General features: G+C 38.9%; 1 protein-coding gene across 1 annotated transcript in view; it reads right to left on the reverse strand.

The window, feature by feature from the left end:
* The window catches only part of SUCLG2 (succinate-CoA ligase GDP-forming subunit beta), a 261,759-nt gene that overhangs the window by 19,487 nt on the left and 222,886 nt on the right, over positions 1 to 19,386 (reverse strand). The window contains exon 10 of the mRNA XM_036868951.1: positions 11,645 to 11,765. Within this exon, the coding sequence (XP_036724846.1) occupies positions 11,645 to 11,765 (121 nt within the window). The remainder of the gene's footprint in view (positions 1 to 11,644; positions 11,766 to 19,386) is intronic.

Below are 19,386 nucleotides of genomic sequence, written 5' to 3' on the forward strand. Positions count from 1 at the left end.
CTATGAGACTTGGTCTAAGGTTTAAGAGTGACGAAGTTTAAGCATTCATAAGTGTTTATCGATTTTGAAAATGAGAGGATTTAAGGCTCGATGACAGAACAGGATTGTCTCCAATGTCACTGTCTCCAATGACACAGGGAGAAGATGCTAGTGATTAAAAGGAGGAGAGGAGATAGATGTCAATGTGAAGTGTAATTGGTCCCAGTAAATAAGCACCCACAGGGGACAGTGAAGGAGGGAGGAGATGAAGAGAGGTGAGTGGACACTGGCAAGGCAGAAAGGCCGGTGAGGAACGAGGTGTGTAGAAAATGGGGAGAGTGGGAACAGAGGAAAAATGAGAATCAAACAGAGAGAGGAGAAGAGACGTGCCCTGACAGAGAATGTCAGAACCCTCCTCCAGGAACCACGTTCCCAATGACAGCCGCACCAGAACGGAAACATGGACAGAAGGGAAGATGTGCTTGGTGAGGCTGGGGTGCAGGCGGGGACCAGGTCCATCTCATCTTGCAGGGAGCAGGAACTGAGAAAGGAAGAGAAGATGAAAACTCGGTACAGAGCACAGCTGGAAAATGTGCAAAAAGGCAAAGAGGCCAGGGGTGTTATCAGACACAGAGCCAGACGCCGGCCCTGCTGGGCATCTGCCCTCACTCTGCCCAGGATGGTGCCACCACTCAGCCGGGGGTCCCTTAATCTCTGCTGACTCAGTGTAAGCAGCAAGCCTAGGGCTCAAACATTCTGAATGAAAACTTTTCCAAGCTAGTCGGTGACAGTCAATCTGCCAAGGGTTACTTTCTGATGGAAGTCAGAAGGATAATCTCCTCTCCGGGTCTCACGCCCTAGCATAAGTGAAGCCTTGCCGAATGGACGGCTGCCAAGTAGACAGACACAGCTGAAAGCTTGGTGGCTGTCTCTTAACGCTTGAATGCTCGGGGTTTCTCTTCCCCTCAAGCAGACCAAACCATCACACAGCAGTTTCCCTGTGTCCATGCTAAGGACACTTGATTTGCATTCCTCTGGCTGTGGCTCCAATCTGTCAGTATTTCAGGAAGCAAGTATAAAGAAGTGTCCACGGAGAAGAGGTGCTGGTGCCTTATCAAGAAAGTAAGAGAAATAGAAGACAAAGTTTCTGACTCAGGGATGTTTACATTCTCAACAACTTCAGAGAGAGTTTAGGGAACATTAGAAAGATTGGAAAGGATAAGGAGGGACACCACAAGGGATTTCTGTTTCTAAAGACATCTGGCAAAAGAGAAGCAAAATGTTTATGTTGCTGAAACAAAATTTTGGTATTGGGTGGAAAAATCAAATTGAGAAGATCTGGCTAAGAGAAACAGGATCCAATCTACAGATTATCTAGACTCACTATTATTTCCTTATGAGCTTAACTTGGAATCATAATGAACACCTGAGAGAAAAGCAAATTCCTCTTCAGGCATATATGAGACATAGAAGTTAGTTGCAGATTGAAGTGGGACAGTAAGAAGGAAAAATGAATTCTAAAAAAGAAAAGTTCTCTTGAAGTTTTGGCAGATTCTGATCCAGAACCATAAAAATGCCCATATGAAATCCAAAGCTTTGGCTAAAACACATTTGCACACTGAATACACCAAGTTGTCAATAAATGCCTGTACATTTCTCAACAGTATCAGGGGTTGGGCTGAATTAACCATCTAGGTAATTTTTGTGCCAAGTATGAATACATTTCAAAAAGGAAAGAAAAACTAAAACTCATTTCATTTTATTTGTTCTTTATGCATTCCAGGAACAACTGTCTACAAAAGCTAAACTCCCCCCACCACCCCCGAAAAGTGTGCTTCTTCAATTTACCCAGGAGTCTTTTGAATAAAAATAATCCTGTGTCTCAGCTGGTAAATTCTATTCTGATAAGGCAAGTAAATACATATAATTATAAAGTTACCATTCTCAAAGAGAAGAGTAATCCTTTCCTTATCCACTGGTAAAAACAGCTTATAATTATTATACAGCTGATAACAAAGATTTGTCCACAAAATCCCACTAAATCAACAAGCCTGATTTGATTGATTAAAACTTCTAACATCAGGACATTTCTAATACACCGTGTGCAGCAACAGAGTCTTTAAAATGTGGGCCACAAATTGGTGAGACTGACGGCAAGGAACTTGGCTCTTCTGAATGGCCACATAACAGCCAAGAGAGGCCACCTGCTTTATTTATAGGAAACAGATGCTGAACTAGTAACAAATCACAGTATTGGGCTTTTGAAATATTTGTTATCTTGGTCATTAAAAATCTCACATTTATTCAGACTATACAGCCATGTGTCAGAGTATCAAAAACTTAGAAAGCAGCGAATAGATATTAGCAATAGTAATTATTTATTATTGTAATTCAGACTCTGGTAAGGTTTTTCTCCCACACTTAGTTTTTACGTGTCACTCAGATTTTCATAGATGCTGGGTTGGTGGACACCCCTGTCTCTTCTCACCTTTACTAGCTAGACAATAGTGGGTGTTCTGGGAATGTGAACCAATTTTAATATTAATAGAAATAAAGTTAATTTTGAAGTTTATCGGCTAAAACAAAGTATAGTGTCAAGTTAAACACAAACTATCACTAGAATTGTTCAAAATATTCCTGCTTCTTTGTATCACTTTGTCTTTCTCTGTCACCACCGACAATGAAGAGTTTGCTCTGTTTAGAAAAACAGAGGGAACCAAATCATACTCTAAGTTTGGGTAAAATATAACTGAATGCAGAGAGATTTGTGAGAGGAGCAGAATTTATGCTCTGACCCAGAGGAAAGCAAATGAAAAATTTACATTAAGTCTAAGAGAAATTCCTCAGAGGGCCCTGTAGTTAGCAACTTTTTCCCCACTGGAAGCACTAAGAACAAGACTTTCTGTGACAGGACATTTTGGGTTTTGACTGGTTTCTCATTTTAACTGAGCTGTACTGCAGGGGAACAATTTCCAATGCAGTGAGTCCTGAGTGTGGTTTACTGGGCCCTTCAAAATGAGGGTGACATCCATTTGTCTGTCATACTTCTCTTTGGATCTTCCCCTGTAGTCCCACATCTCTGCCTCCACACAGGTTCCATCTGATGTTACAGCTTCATCTCAAACAAAGCATGACTACATCCTAGTGTCATCCTCTCCCAGTCTCTCTATCTAGTTTCCACTTTTGACTTTCCCAAGTCCATCAACTGTGCCATCCTTCTCCTGGTCATAGATTTAAACCATAGCTCCCCACTTTCTCTCATCTCTTTTTCTACCTCTGCTCTTGTTCCTACTCACTTTTACCTCTATGCGGCAAATCTGCTTGGGTTTTAGATTCTACCTAATACTGTAGATTCTGGCTACTAACTTGATTGTCCTACTCAGTTCTTTTCACCCATAACATGTTGCTGCAAAACCGTTACTTTCTACAGGACAGCCTACTGATCTACTCAGGTCCTGGCTTGCAGTTTTTGCCACTGTTATGATCCCAGTACCAACTCCCAAATATGGAACAGATCTGATGACTTGCTTCTGATCCTTTACTAAATTTCCTCCTTCTTCCTTTTTTCCAATGATTCAAATCTTACTTATTTCCATGTTCAACTTGGAAATTCTCCTTTCATAATATTTCGCTGCTAACTCACATCTGTAAATGTACTATAATTATAGTTGTCAATATTGAGTAAGCTTTAAAAAAAGGGTATGCCATATTCAATATCCTGTGATAAACCATAATGGAAAAGAATATGAAGAAGAATATATATACACAGTAGAAATTAACACATTGTAAATCAACTATATTTCAATAAAATAAATTAAAAAATAAAATAAAGGGTATGCTAATAAACGTGGGCTGAGCTACAACAGGCACAACTTAAAGGACAGAAATTCAGTCCCTTAGCATAAAGAGCACAGAGGATGGTTTGTATTTAGTTTCCTTTACAGGATCTGTATGGATAATATGATCTCCAAATTTCTGTATTTTGTTATCTATGATCAGAGCCAAGAGTAGAGTTAGAGCAGAATTCTTCCATTTTCCCTTGTTTATTATGCAGGACCAACAGAATTTTGGGATAGGTCTTATCTTGGTGTGGGGCAGCCGTGTTCCCAGGAATCACACATATGGCTATTAGTGAGTGTCCCTGGTATGACCATGTTGAGCGTGAGAGCCTTGCATCTATCTAAGGTCATTTATCACGTTAGATGCAACTTCCACGAGAGAAAGAAAAGAATACCACTGAAGACTCTAGAAATGTGAAAAGCTCTCCTGCTTTTCCTCTATTGATAAAGGTCTTAGGTGCTTATTATAGGATAGCAGCTATTATCGTGAAAGGAGGCGAGTGGCAGAAAAGGTCACCCTACACATTTTTAGGCTAGATAAATTTGGGGCCCAGCATCCTCTTTGAGCTCATCTTCAATTCCCCTTGATAGGGTGGACATTGTAAGGTATCAGCATCTCCACAAGCCAGGCTGGTGGTTATCTGGGATACCCCAATGGCTATTGCTACTAAGAGAGAAGCAGATTCTCTTAGGGCAAACACTGGTTAACATTTTACATATATTAGCTTGTATTGTTGATTTTTCTTTTTGTTTTATTTCCCCAGTTTTCTAGTAACTGACATCATTTCTTATATTTCTAAGCATCCTCCTTAATGCCTAAAGCTCAATGGCTTACACATAGTATTTATCATATTAATTAATTAAAAAAACACAGGCATATATCTTGGAAATGTTTTAATTTAAATGATACAAATCTAAAAAAAAAAAGAGAGAGATACAAACCTGACTGTCTAACAGACTTAGACATTTCAAAGCTTCTTCCTAGTAGCTCAGATAGACCTTTGATATAGTCAATACTGATTATTAAGGGAGATAATGATAGTTTAGATGTGGTAGTTTGCACATTTAAGCATGTATACCATCCTGCTACATATGGTAAGCATACATTAAATGATGGGGATCATTTATTACTTCTGGAATAATAAGCATAGTGTGAAAATAAGAGAAGTGCTCCTTTTAATCTTTTGGGAAAAATTAAAAGTGAGGTAACTTTCTTTTCTAGGAGTATACTACAAGCTAATATTATAACTAAGCGTCCCTGCTGACAACAGAGTTACAGGGAGGATCACTAGACAGAATAAGTCCACCATAGCATGTGCTAGTTTCTAGTCATTTCCAAGTGATAGACACTAGTATGATTTGCTTATGGAGACCTGCTCCCCTTTCAGAACACAAGAAGAGATGACTTTTACAACCTGAGGCTCACTGGTCACTTTGACCCTGAAAACAGTCTGAGATCAACATTTTAATAAACAGTCTGAGATCAACATTTTAATCAGAGTTATATACCTACATTGATAAACCCATCAACTCCTTGATGAATTTTCTTTACAGTGAAGCCTTACCAATCATTTTCCTTTCACTGAAATTATTTTTAATTGGATCAATTATGTTGCATTTACATTTTTAAGAACTTTTAATTCAATCATATGTTTTAATGTCCATATTAAACTTTGCCAACTGGAGCCCCTCCTATTTTCATTTTTCTTTTGTGATCATTACTTCTATTAAGTCCATATGGTGCACATCTGAGTTTGTGACGTGGAGAATCTCAGGGAGGCAGAGAGTGAGAGAAGAAAGAGACACAAAGAAAGAAGCAAACAGAGAAAAATGGACTGTAGCTGTTCTGGAGGCTTGACTTCAAAGGAAGACGGGGCTACACAGTAGTGTCAAAATATCCCTAGACTTTATCTTGAGAAGAAGGACTCTAGGGAATAACAGCACCAGCATGGTAATTGGAGAAATCAAGCTGTCCCCAAGATGATACTCCAGAAGTCTATCCAAGGGGCTGCTTGATCACTGCAATCTGAATCAGTTGACGATGTGGACAGGACTTTTGCATAGTTTTCATATTAAACTGTCTATTTTCACTTCTCTACTATAGTGGTTCTCAGAGTGTGGCTTACAGAACCCTGGGGGAAGTCCCTGATGTAAGAACTACTTTTAAAGTAGTAGTAGTAGTAGTGGTGGTGGTAGTAGTAATAGTAATAATAATCTGCCCTGATGAAGCAAAAGTAATTGAGGGTAAAACTGTGGGCATGTTACCATGGGATCAAGCAGCATGAATCTGTACTAGTTATTCATGTTATTTTTCACCACCTCACATTCACAAGGAAAAGTTGCCACTTGCGAGCAAGAATGTTCTTAATGAACAGTAAAAAAAAAAAAATTAATTGTATTAAATCTCAACCCTTGAGTATACATATTTTTAATATTCTGTGTGATCAAATGGGAAGCATACAAAAGGCGCTCTGCTGCATACTAAACTATGATGGTTGTTCTGAGGCAAAGTATTTGTATAACTGAGTAGCGAGCTAAACCACCCACTTTTCCATGGAAGAGTGAAGAACACACTATGGTTGTTCAGACTTAGGTACATGGCAGACATTTTCTCAAAAATGAGTGAAGTAAGTCTGCCACTTCAAGGAAAACAGCTTAGCATTCTGTGGAGAATAAGAAAAATTTGTATTTTCAAGTGAAAATCAGAATTCTGGAAAAGTTGCATCTACCACCTTGACAGCTTCTCAATACTTAGAAGCTTTTCTGATAATGGTGTGATATTAACAGATGTAAATTTTTTGATATTGTATGTTGAAATGTGTTAACCTTTGGAAGATCTGCATAATCCAAAATTTTCCATATGATTAAATCATGCATGTGTAAAATCCACTTACTGTGCAAGACAGACCAAGGGATTTCAATATAACAGAGCATAAAAAGTTCATTGACTACAAGCTCTTTGGTGGCACTAATGGTGGACTCTGGGAGGGCTCACACCAAGGAGTACTTCCCAGAATTTCTGCTGCCAGTGTCCTTGTCCCTGTGGTGAGCCACAGCTGCTCCCTGCCTCTGCAGGAGACCCTCCAACACTAGCAGCCATGTGGCTGATGGTCTTGGTTCTCTGGCCGGGTGTCAGGCCTGAGCCTCTGAGGTGGGACAGTCGAGTTCAGGACACTGGTCCACCAGAGACCACCCACCCCGGCCCCTCGTAATATCAATCGGCGAGAGCTCTCCCAGAGATCTCTGTCTCAACGCTAAGACCCAGCTCCACTCAACAACGACCAGCAAGCTCCAGTGCTGGACACCCGATACGAAATAACTAGCAAGACAGGAACACAATGCCACACATTAGCAGAGAGACTGCCTAAAAACATAATAAGTTCACAGACACCCCAAAACACACCACCAGACGCAGTCCTGCCCACCACAAAGACAAGATCCAACCTAATCCACCAGAACTCAGGCACCCATCCCCTCCACCAGGAGGCCTACACAACCCACTGAACCGACCTTACCCACTGGGGGCAGACACCAAAAACAACAGGAACTACGAACCTGCAGCCTGTGAAAAAGAGACCCCAAACACAGCAAGTTAAGCAAAATGAGAAGACAGAGAAAAACGCAGCAGATGAAAGAGCAAGGTAAAAACCCACAAGACCAAACAAATGAAGAGGAAATAGGTAGTCTACCTGAAAAAGAATTCAGAGTAATGATAGTAAACATGATCCAAAATCTTGGAAATAGAATGCAGAAAATACAAGAAACGTTTAACAAGGAGCTAGAAGAACTAAAGAGTAAACAAACAGTGATGAACAACACAATAAATGAAATTTAAAATTCTCTAGAAAGAATCAATAGCAGAATACTGAGGCAGAAGAACGGATAAGTGACCCGGAAAATAAAACAGTGGAAATAACTACTGCAGAGCAGAATAAAGAAAAAAGAATGAAAAGAATTGAGGACACTCTCAGAGACCTCTGGGACAACATTAAACGCAACAACATTCGAATTATAGGGGTCCCAGAAGAAGAAGAGAAAAAGAAAGGGTCTGATAAAATATGTGAAGAGATTATAGTTGAAAATTTCCCTAATATGGGAAAGGAAATAATCAATCAAGTCCAGGAAGCACAGAGAGTCCCAAACAGGATAAATACAAGGAGAAACATGCCAAGACACATATTAATCAAAATATCAAAAATTAAATACAGAGAAAAAATATTAAAAGCAGCAAGGGAAAAGCAACAAATAACATACAAGGGAATCACCTTGATCCATCACCCTGATACCAAAACCAGACAAAGATGTCACAAAAGAAGAAAACTACAGGCCAATATCACTAATGAACATAGATGCAAAAATCCTCAACAAAATACTAGCAAACAGAATCCAACAACACATTAAAAGGATCATCCACCATGATCAAGTGGGGTTTATCCCAGGAATGCAAGGAGTCTTCAATATAGGCAAATCAATCAATGTGGTACACCATATTAACAAATTGAAGGAGAAAAACCATATCATCATCTCAAAAGATGCAGAAAAAGCTTTCAACAAAATTCAACACCCGTTTATGATAAAAACTCTCCAGAAAGTAGGCATAGAGGGAACTTACCTCAACATAATAAAGGCGATATATGAGAAACCCACAACAAACATAGTTCTCAATGGTGAAAAACTGAAAGCATTTCCATGAAGATCAGGAACAAGACAAGGTTGCCCACTCTCACAACTATTATTCAACATAGTTTTGGAAGTTTTAGCCACAGCAATCAGAGAAGAAAAAGAAATAAAAGGAAGCCAAATCGGAAAAGAAGAAATAAAACTGTCACTGTTTGCAGATGACATGATACTATACACAGAGAATCCTAAAGATGCTACCAGAAAACTACTAGAGCCAATCAATGAATTTGGTAAAGCAGCAGAACACAAAATTAATGCACAGAAGTCTCTTGCATTCCTATATACTAATGATGAAAAATCTGAAAGAGAAATTAAGGAAACACTCTCATTTACCATTGCAACAAAAGAATAAAATACCTAGGAATAAACCTACCTAAGGAGACAGAAGACCTGTATGCAGAAAACTATAAGACACTGCTGAAAGAAATTAAAGATACTACAAACAGATAGAGAGATATACCATGTTCTTGGATTGGAAGAATCAACATTGTGAAAATGACTATACTATCCAAAGCAATCTATAGATTCAATGCAATCCCTATCGAACTACCAATGGCACTTTTCACAGAACCAGAACAAAAAATTTCACACTTTCTATGGAAACACAAAAGACCCCGAATAGCCAAGGCAATCTTGAGAAAGAAAAAAGGAGCTGGAGGAATCAGGCTCCCTGACTTCAGACTATACTACAAAGCTACAGTAATCAAGATAGTATGGTACTGGCACAAAAACAGAAATATAGATCAATGGAACAGGATAGAAAACCCAGACATAAACCTATGCACTTATTTTTGATAAAGGAGGCAAGAATATACCATGGAGAAAAGACAGCCTCTTCAATTAGTGGTGCTGGGAAAACTGGACAGCTACATGTAAAAGAATGAAAGTAGAACACTCCCTAACACCATACACAAAAATAAACTCAAAATGGATTAAAGACCTATATGTAAGGCCAGACACTATCAAACTCTTAGAGGAAAACATAGGCAGAACACTCTATGACATAAATCACATGAATCACAGCAAGATGCTTTTTGACCCAACTTCTAGAGAAATGGAAATAAAAACAAAAATAAACAAATGGGACCTAATGAAACTTAAAAGCTTTTGCACAGCAAAGGAAAACATAAACAAAATGAAAAGACAACCCTCAGAATGGGAGAAAATATTTGCAAATGAAGCAACGGACAAAGGATTAATCTCCAAAATTTACAAGCAGCTCATGCAGCTCAATACCAAAAAAAAAAAAAACAACCCAATCCAAAAATGGGCAGAAGATCTAAACAGACATTTCTCCAAAGAAGATATACAGATTGCCAACAAACACATGAAAGGACGCTCAACATCACTAATCATTAGAGAAATGCAAATCAAAACTACAATGAGGTATCACCTCACACCGGTCAGAATGGCCATCATCAAAAAATCTACAAACAATAAATGCTGGAGAGGGTGTGGAGAAAAGGGAACCCTCTTGCACTGTTGGTGGGAATGTAAATTGATACAGCCACTATGGAGAACAGTATGGAGGTTCCTTAAAAAACTAAAAATAGAACTACCATACGACCCAGCAATCCCACTAGTGGGCATATACCCTGAGAAAACCGTAATTCCAAAAGAGTCAAGTACCACAATGTTCGTTGCAGATCTATTTACAATAGCCAGGATATGGAAGCAACCTCAGTGTCCATCAACAGATGAATGGATAAAGAAGATGTGGCACATGTATACAACGGAATATTACTCAGCCATAAAAAGAAACGAAATTGAGTTATTTGTAGTGAGGTGGATGGACCTAGAGTCTGTCATACAGAGTGAAATAAGTCAGAAAGAGAAAAACAAATACCGTATGCTAACACATATATATGGAATCTATAAAAAAAAAAAGAAAAAAATGGTTCTGAAGAACCTAGGGGCAGGACAGGAATAAAGACGCAGACGTAGAGAATGGACTTGAGGACACAGGAGGGGGAAGGCTAAGCTGGGACAAAGTGAGAGAGTGGCATGGACATATATACACTACCAAATGTAAAATAGATAGCTAGTGGGAAGCAGCCACATAGCACAGGGACATCATCTCGGTGCTTTTTGACCACCTAGAGGGGTGGGATAGGGAGGGTGGGGGGGAGATGCAAGAGGGAGGGGATTTGGGAATACATGTATACGTATTAGTTGATTCACTTTGTTATACAGCAGAAACTAACACACAATTGTAAAGCAATATACTCCAATAAATATGTTAAAAATAAATAAATAAAAATTTTTAAAAATTCAAAAAGAAAGTTCATTGAAATAGTTTCAGATTCTACGTTAAAACTTATCTGTAATAAAGACACTGTTACAGGTTTTAGTGTAGTATCAAAGAATAATATTCAGAATTGTATGAAATGATTATTAAAAACTGCTCTGTTTTCCAGATACATAGCTCTATGAGGTCAGATTTTCTTCATATACTTCCACCAAAACAGCATATTGCAACATATCTCTTGCAGAAGCAAATATTAAGCTAGACATTAAAGGGATTTGCAAAGCCATAAAACAGTGCTGCTATTCTTACTAACATTTTAAAAAGATATATTTACTTCTTCATAAATTATATAGTATATATATTTACATATAAAATATATAATACAAAAATTAAAAGTTTATTATTTAAAAAATGAGTATTTAAAAAGTTCCAAGTAGTTATTCCTCTTACCAAATTAATTTATTAATCAGTTAAATAAATTAATAAATATCAACAGATATAACCCAAAATAAACAAGAGATCTTTGGGGTTCTCCAGTTTAACAAGTAGGGAGTCCTCAGACCAAAAAGTTTGAGAACCCTTGGTGTCTCATGATGAAAAATTCTTGGAGCAGCATTTCTCAGAGTGTTTTTCCCAGAACACTAACCTCATGGTATGATTCATAAGAAAAGGGCTCCACCCTGGAATATGTTTGGAAAATTTGGAGACTCATAACATGTGCCATTCTTGGAGAGCTGCAATGCAGAGTAAAAGCTCAGAGAAGTACTGCATTTGCTTCATCTTATGTAATCCAGTGTTTCCTTATGTTGTCTCAGGAAGTTTATGAATGCAGAACATGCTGGTCACCTGATCCTGAAGAAGGGGAGTATTGGCACTGTGGAAATCTACAGTAACTTACCTTCAAGCCGGACCACCAGCGGCACCTTGAGTTCCAGCTCCCGGCAGGCTTTGGTGATCCCATTGGCAATGATGGCACAGTTGACGATTCCGCCAAAAATATTGACTAGGATGGCTTCAACCTGAAATAAAAAACAGGAAGGTGCCCATCAAAATGCTGACAGTCGACATTCCCCCAAATAATTGGCTAAACAACAGAGACAATTAAAATAATAATCTTTTTTAAAAAACACAGAATATAAACTATAAAACAAGACCCAGAAAATGCTGAAGTTAAAGTTTAGTATTTAATTAATAAATATCAATATATAACATTACCATATTAACCCAGATTATCCTATCAATCACTTCTCTGAATTCAAAATGAATTCAGTCACCACTCATTTCTTATACACTGTCTTCTGCTGTGCCTTATATTGGGCTGGCCAGAAAGTTCATTTGGGTTTTTCTGTAAGATGTAACGTATGTTAAGATGTAATGGATGTTATTTATGAATAGTGCCATTTAAAATTTCATGTCGTTACGTCTTTTCCCTCCATGGTTTATACTTGAATTTTTACCTGTCCTGGTACCTCATAAAATATTTCAAAACTAGTAACATTAATTATTTGTTGTTTTGTACTAGGTAAAAATTCCAATTTTTCTATGCTTCCTTAATACCTCTTTGATATGCTAGAGGTATAGTCTCAAAAGTCAGAGATAGCTTAATTATCTTAGATAATGACCTTTTTGATTAAAAAAAAAGACCCCCAAAATAAAAAGATACAAGCTCACACTATAAGGATATAAGAAAAGCCAAGCCACTGACTAGAATTTTTCAGAAATGTAAATTTAAACCCATCATGTTAACCTGCTTGTACATATTCCATACTCAAAGGCGTGTGGGCCAAAAAAATTGTACTTGCCCTGACTTGATAAATAGGTATAAGAAAATCCTGTATAATTAACATGAAGAACGAGATAATGAAGAGAATTCATTACCTAGATTAATTGATAACACCCACAGATAATGGCTATTCATCAAGCTGGAGGCATCAAAATTCCAACAATGGAGTCACAATTAAATTATGCTACACTAATTGCAAAGCATATATGTGTGTGCTGCATGCCATTTTTAAATCCCATTATTTCAATATGCTAAATTAACTACACAAAACATATGAGAAAAGGATACCTTACATTTGTTCGGCACTTAACTCTTTAAAAAGTGCCATTACATGAACCCTCATTTTTAATTTTGATCCCTGCTTTACAGTACAGTAAGTACAGTGAGGGTTAGCCCTCTATAGCTGATAAAGCCATTCAGAAAATTCACATGATGTGTCCCAGTGTTACACAGCTAACAAGTAGCAGTGGTAAGGCTCAAAGTCAGCCTCTAGATTGCCTACTGATTCTTCATTCATGCCAGCTGCTAGAGCTGGAATCTTGGGCACGGGCCATACCCTGTCTCGAACATGGTTTCCCCACCTATAAAATGGGAATAATAGTACCTAGTCCATAAAGTTGTTGAAAGGCCTAAATAAGACATGTGATATGCTTACTACATGCCTGTAAGGTACCTAATGGATATTTACACATGCATTTATTTCAACAAGCAATGGTGAAAGTGGACAGGTTACCTAGACAGCAAGTAAAAGAAGAAAACCTTTCAGCAGACTGCAGCTATGTTGAATTTGAATATAACAGAAACACAAACTTATTGAAGTTCAGTAAAAAGGTAATGTTTTAAGAATAAAATAAATGAGCAATATTTTCCAAACCAATTAGACACTGGAGCTACTCCCAAAAAAGAAATCTCCCGTTACCATTCACAGCAGGCTGACTGGTAAGCAGAAGCTTGCTTTCTAATGATGGCTATTAAATGCTGTTAGTATTGAGGCCGGTACAGCAGCAGTTTTCAAATAGCTGTGGGACGGAGAGGAGCTTGCCAGAACAATGGAAGACAAAAACCACTCAAGAGCAATAATGACTCCACAGGGTCCAAGAGAGAAACTCAGAAAGAGCTGAGGCTCATTCAGTTTTTGTAGAAGAACTAAGCTTTCTAGTAAAGTACATAGTGGCTCCTCTATACCTCTGCCATGGTGCAACCTGCACATTCCTTAGGGATGAGTTCAGATGTCAACAACTTCTCAGTGAAGCTTTTCTGTGTCATCAAGTTAGGGTGAATTATTCTATTTAATCCATCTAAAACAGTATGATTGTTCTATCGAGTAGGCACACCACACACAGCAAGCATATGTGAAGTCATCCACATAGGCAGGAGTGAGGCACAAGAGGCAGGAAGATGCCCCTGGCCCTGTGATCCAATGCTTCTCAGTAGATGTATATCCTGGAGCAAGTGTCAGATATGAGCTGTGATTCTGGTATTGCCTCGTTTAGTATCAGTTCCCATGAGTCTTTCATGTCAGTATCTCACTGTGTTTAACGAGCATCTGACAAATACAGATACTCTTCATACAACAACATGTACCTAAAAGTGAGCCAACCACTTCAACTGGTACTGAACCCAAGGAAAAGCCCTCTTTTCCAATGGTGGATGAACAGGTGGCTTTGTTAGGTGTGCTGAAAAAAGGACAACTGTTCTCCAATGTAGTATATTCACCTCTCACCCTGTATCCCCATGCCCAAGATACAACACCCTGGGTGGGTCACCTTTGTGCTCCTCTACAACAGGAGTTTTTTTATAAGCAGCTAGCACAATCCATGACATAGTGTAATCACCTAATAAATAATGGTTTCAAGAGTGAATGAATTAAATTAATTTCAATAGACACTCCCATCTACCAAGCCAGGCATAGAGTTAAGTGCTTGGGATATGGAGATGAATAAGAGGTCATCAATGCCCTCAAAGAGTTCAAAGACTAGATCGAGGCAGACCAGCACACTGGCAATTACAATCCTGGCTCCTTAGTCTCACGGAGCTAAGACCAGGGCACCACCAGTGGTACAGACTGCTGTAGCAAGAGGGGCGTTTTGGAAGAAGTGATGTTCCAGGTGACAAAGAGAAAGAGCGAGCAGGAACTTAGGTAAAAGAGGGCAGCCAGGATGAAGGCACAGCTGTCACCCAACTTAGTTCATTCAGGACCTACAGGCTGAATGGGGAAGTAACCTGAGAAAATCCAGGTGAGGTAAAGAGTGGCAGGCACTAGAGGCCAGGGATGGGAACTTGGTTCTTTTGGCTTATTCCTTCCTTTCCCAGAGCTGGGTGAAGACAAGCTTTGAAAACCTCCCTCAGGGATAGAGGGGGAGTGATGGGAAAGGGAGACAGGGACAGAGAGAAGAGTGAATGCATGAGCAAACATGAGATGAGAAATATAGAGCAACCATGTGAGAGCATGAGAGTGAGAAAGACCAGCAGTGAGAGAGGCAGCATGAGAGAATGTGACAGAGAGAGGAGAAAAAGAGTCTGAGTGATACTAACAAAGAAGTTAGAATTTTTACAAGAGCAGCAAGACACAGAAGTACACACGCTGTGTAGCTCAGGGACATGGGATCATTTAGGACATGTGGCATATCACGGAGCACCAAGAGGAAATCACCACCAGGAGTGATGGGAAGACCCCACACCACCAGAGACAATGCCATTCTCTCCTCCTGCAAAGTAATTTGCTGCAGTCACGCACTTTAATGGAAATCTGATTTAAGGTTTCACTCTGGCCCAATAATTAACTACTGTAATCTGCAATCTCAAACTGAGAATGAAATTAAGACAGTTTGAAAATGAAAGCCTTGTGACATCATTATTATGACTTGGCATTTATAAAGCATGTCAAATTTTCAACGTGTGCCTCACGCGTTCATTTATTATTACAACCCCTAATTGCTGCTCCATGACAATACCAATAGAAACTTTTTAATAGTCTTTTTCTTCCCCCCTGGCAAAGGGCATGTTTTTAAAAAGTCAGTGCTAGGTCTATTTACGAATCCGAAGCTCTCCCAGAAGATTCCTAGGTGCTTTCAGGAGCAGGCTTTTCTACATTCTCGGCTGAGGATTACAAGGGTTGCTATTTACTGTTACTCAAAAGGAAAGATCATCTAGCAAGGCAGTTATGGTGCCAGATCCACTGCACAGGTCCCTGGACCCCAGACAGCTACTCCCAAGGAGGGGTCTGTGGTGGCAGCTGTTGGCAGCTGTGCAGGTGGTCGGGCAGTCCAAATGCAGGTTTTTCAAATGTCTGCATGTATTTGGCTTTGCAAAATACACTCTGGCTGCAGATGTCAGTCCACAATTAAAAGTAAAGAATGAACTTCCAAAGAAGAAAAGCTACAGCCTTTGGTATTTATCAAGCTCCTCTCAACCCTAAATGAACAAACAAAAATCCCACCTAAAACCTTTTTTGGGGAACGTGATCCTTTTCAGAATCTAATGAACGTCAGGGAAGCTCAGTCAGATAAGTTCACACACACACAATATTGGGACATAATTTTAGGTAAGTCCTCTGACTAAGCTGCTTCTTTAGAATTTGGCCTCAAAGGCAGATAATGGCAAAGGGTAACTTACAGCATATAGAGATAGCACAGGGGAATTGTGAACTCTTTGCAACTATTTACAACATTTTGTTAGAATGTGCACTTTCCCCAGAAAAGTGTTCATAATCTTTAAGAATTGAAAGATTAACAATAATCACAAATACAACAATAGCTAATGTTTACTAGGTATCTATCAGGTGGTTGGCAGTATTCTTTTTTACATATATTAACACATTTAACACATAAGTAGTATACGAGATGAATATAATTTTTATCCCCATTTTACAGATAAGAAAACTGAGAGTACCAAAGATCTGGAGAATCACTGGGGCTACAGCTTTACCATCAAATATCTTTTGGAGCCAGCAAACCTACTGAGGTCCCACAATACGTACTTTGCTTAGTATTTTCTCATTCATTACCAGAGCGGATTCTGCCGTAAACTTGTGAGGTAGGTAACACCTATCCCATTTTACAGATGAGAAAAGTGAGGCTCAGAGAGGTAAAAATGACTTGTACCAAATTATGCAGCTAGTATGTCATCAGAATCAAAACTTTAGTGTTTTTTTTTTTTTTTCTTTTTTCTCTTTAGGGTTATCCTGACTCCTTTTAATGACAGGCAAATATTGACAGATTGCTGAAGGAAACAATATATTCTTGAAAGCCTACTCTGTGCTAGGCACTCTTTTAACCATTGAGTGTGGTCCAGTAGCTAGGCTGACAAGAAAGATTTTTCTAAAACAGACCAAAAAATGTTCTGTATCCATATCTGAAATCGTAAACCGTGATATCAGTTATGAAGGGGAGGGAGACTTTGGGTATTTTGAGATCATAGGACAGGACTCATGTTACACTGGGTGGTCAGGGAGGGCCTCGTGTAGGCAGTGACATTTAGCATAGGATCTGAAGGACAGTCTGGAAGAGGCCAGGTAGAGTATGAGAGGAATGAAGAGTAAGTACTTTGAGACAAGAGAACACCATGGGCAAAGGTCAAGGGGGCAGAAGAGAACTTGGTGCCTTTGAGAAACTGAACTGAACCTGGAGGAGTAACGGGAGGCTGGGGCTTGCAAAGTGAAGTGGTGGGAAATGAGATGGACCACAGCAGCAGGAACCAAATCAGTCTTACAGAGCAAACTCCATGAGTAGGGGATTGAAAAGTCTTTGATTTCTAGACACCTATAAAGACTTCAGGGCAGCTGGCAAGGAAACTATCATTTATTCAGCATCATCCACAGTACACTCACATTAAGTTTATAAGATAGGTTTTATAACCTCTATTTCATGGATAGACTGAGGCTCTGAGAGTTCAGGGTTTCTTAGCTATTAAGGAGTCATAGTTTCAACCAGGGTTTGTTTTACCATACCACACGCAGGGCTGTCTGGAACAGCTGGGTGATCGTAGGGGCGCTGCTGACATACATGAGGGGTTAGCAAACTTGTTCTGTTAAGGGCTAGTCGGCTTTGAGGGCCAGTCTCTGTTCCAGCTACTCAACTCTGCTGTTGCAACATTAAAGCAGTCACAGACAATATGTAAATGAATAAGCAGACTGTGTTTCAATAAAACTTTATTCACATAAACAAGTGGGAGGCCAGATTTGGCCCATGGGCCATAGTTTGCCACCCCTTGACACCGACACAATTTGACTGATGTCTATCCTCAAATTCAGTGCAACCATCACTCCTCCTTTGCATCATTTGATATTTCTTTGATAGTGGGTTTTCAGATCTTAAGTTCTCTTCCTTTGTTGGACCATTTTCTCGCTCTCACCAACAGCATTAATGTACCTAGGCTGTAGCAATGGCTGATTAAATAAATGTGTCCATTCCAACATTAATATCATTCCTTTGGAACAAACCTGTACCTTTAACAAGTTCATAAAATGACTTGAATGCCTTTGCTTTCTTCTTTTTCTCTCCCTGACACTGGCTGGAAATGAACAAATAGAAAGACTTAGCAATAAGCCTGCCATTTTGCAACGATTATTGCAAATAGTTAAGTACTGTACTGCATTTAAAACACACTGTAGTGTATACATTAAGCATAGTAAGTGCAACTACTGGGTTTTGTCTGCTTCTTCCAGTTCAGGTTGCTAATTTAGTCCCAGTGCAGTAGGCACTGCTGATGAAAATCAAGCAAGCATGTTTACGTTAGGCAAGATAAGGACTTTCTTTTAATCACAAGTTATTTTAATTCTGAAAGTTGTTGCTCTTATTTAAGCATGTTTTTGTGGAACTGTTTTTCTCTTTTTTGTTGTTGTTTTTATTTTCCTGCTGAATTCTAATCGTGTCTTCTAATCCATTGGTGGCCAACGAAGGAAAATAAATGGTGAAGGAAATTAGATGCAGCTTGGATAATTGATGTTTGTATGCCTGGCTTTAATAAAAACACTCTGCTAAATTAGAGGGGAGTCTAAATGGATTCAGTCAATAAGGAAGTGATTCAGGTGAGGCATTCAATCTTGGGATTTGCTGTAATCTTACAAATAAGCCGACAGATCAGTCCACTTGGGACCAGATTTGCCTTTTGCTGAAATCTGAGTAAGCTTCTACAGCTTGCTTTTCTACTTTCAGTTTATTCTTGAAGTTTGAAATTATTTTCTTTTGTATGAAATCAAGCCCTAGGATCCTTGGGTTAAAGCAAATGATGTCCAGATTTACAAATGACATGAGAACAACAGTATTTCTTGAAAAACACTTGGCCACTCTGCCCTTTTAGTTTCTTCCAAGGAAGAAATACTTCTAGTGAGTAAACAATCCAACCTGAAAAGCTCAGAATTTAAAGGAAATATCTTAAACATCACTCTTAATCCCAAACAACATTTCAGGATTTTTAATTAATCAAGATAAACACCCAACCATTTTATTCCAACTTTGGAATATCTATCTGTTATCCCAAAACTGATAGCATGGAAATGACATCTGATGGATGAGCAATATTTGGTTGGAGAGCCAAGTTTCCATTAAGCTTGACCTCTGAGACCACCCAGGGTGAAACAAGGAAAATGTGTCTAAATCATCCTTGTTCTATTTACTTATTCCTGAATTCTTCACCATACGTGTATCCTGCAATCTTCTCCTCACTAGAATAAGTAAAATGGTATGGAGGATTAGCATTTATTGCATGTTAATTTTCCTAGGTGCTAAGAGTGATGAACTACAACCTTCCCTGGCAAGTAAGCTGAGACTCAAGGAGCTTAAGTAAGTTGTCCAAGGGCACATAGATATTAAGCAGTGGAGTGACGATTTGGACCAAGTCAGTCTTACTTCAAAGTC

Source organism: Balaenoptera musculus, chromosome 11 (genome assembly GCF_009873245.2).
Source record: "Balaenoptera musculus isolate JJ_BM4_2016_0621 chromosome 11, mBalMus1.pri.v3, whole genome shotgun sequence".
Taxonomy (NCBI): Eukaryota; Metazoa; Chordata; class Mammalia; order Artiodactyla; family Balaenopteridae; genus Balaenoptera; species Balaenoptera musculus.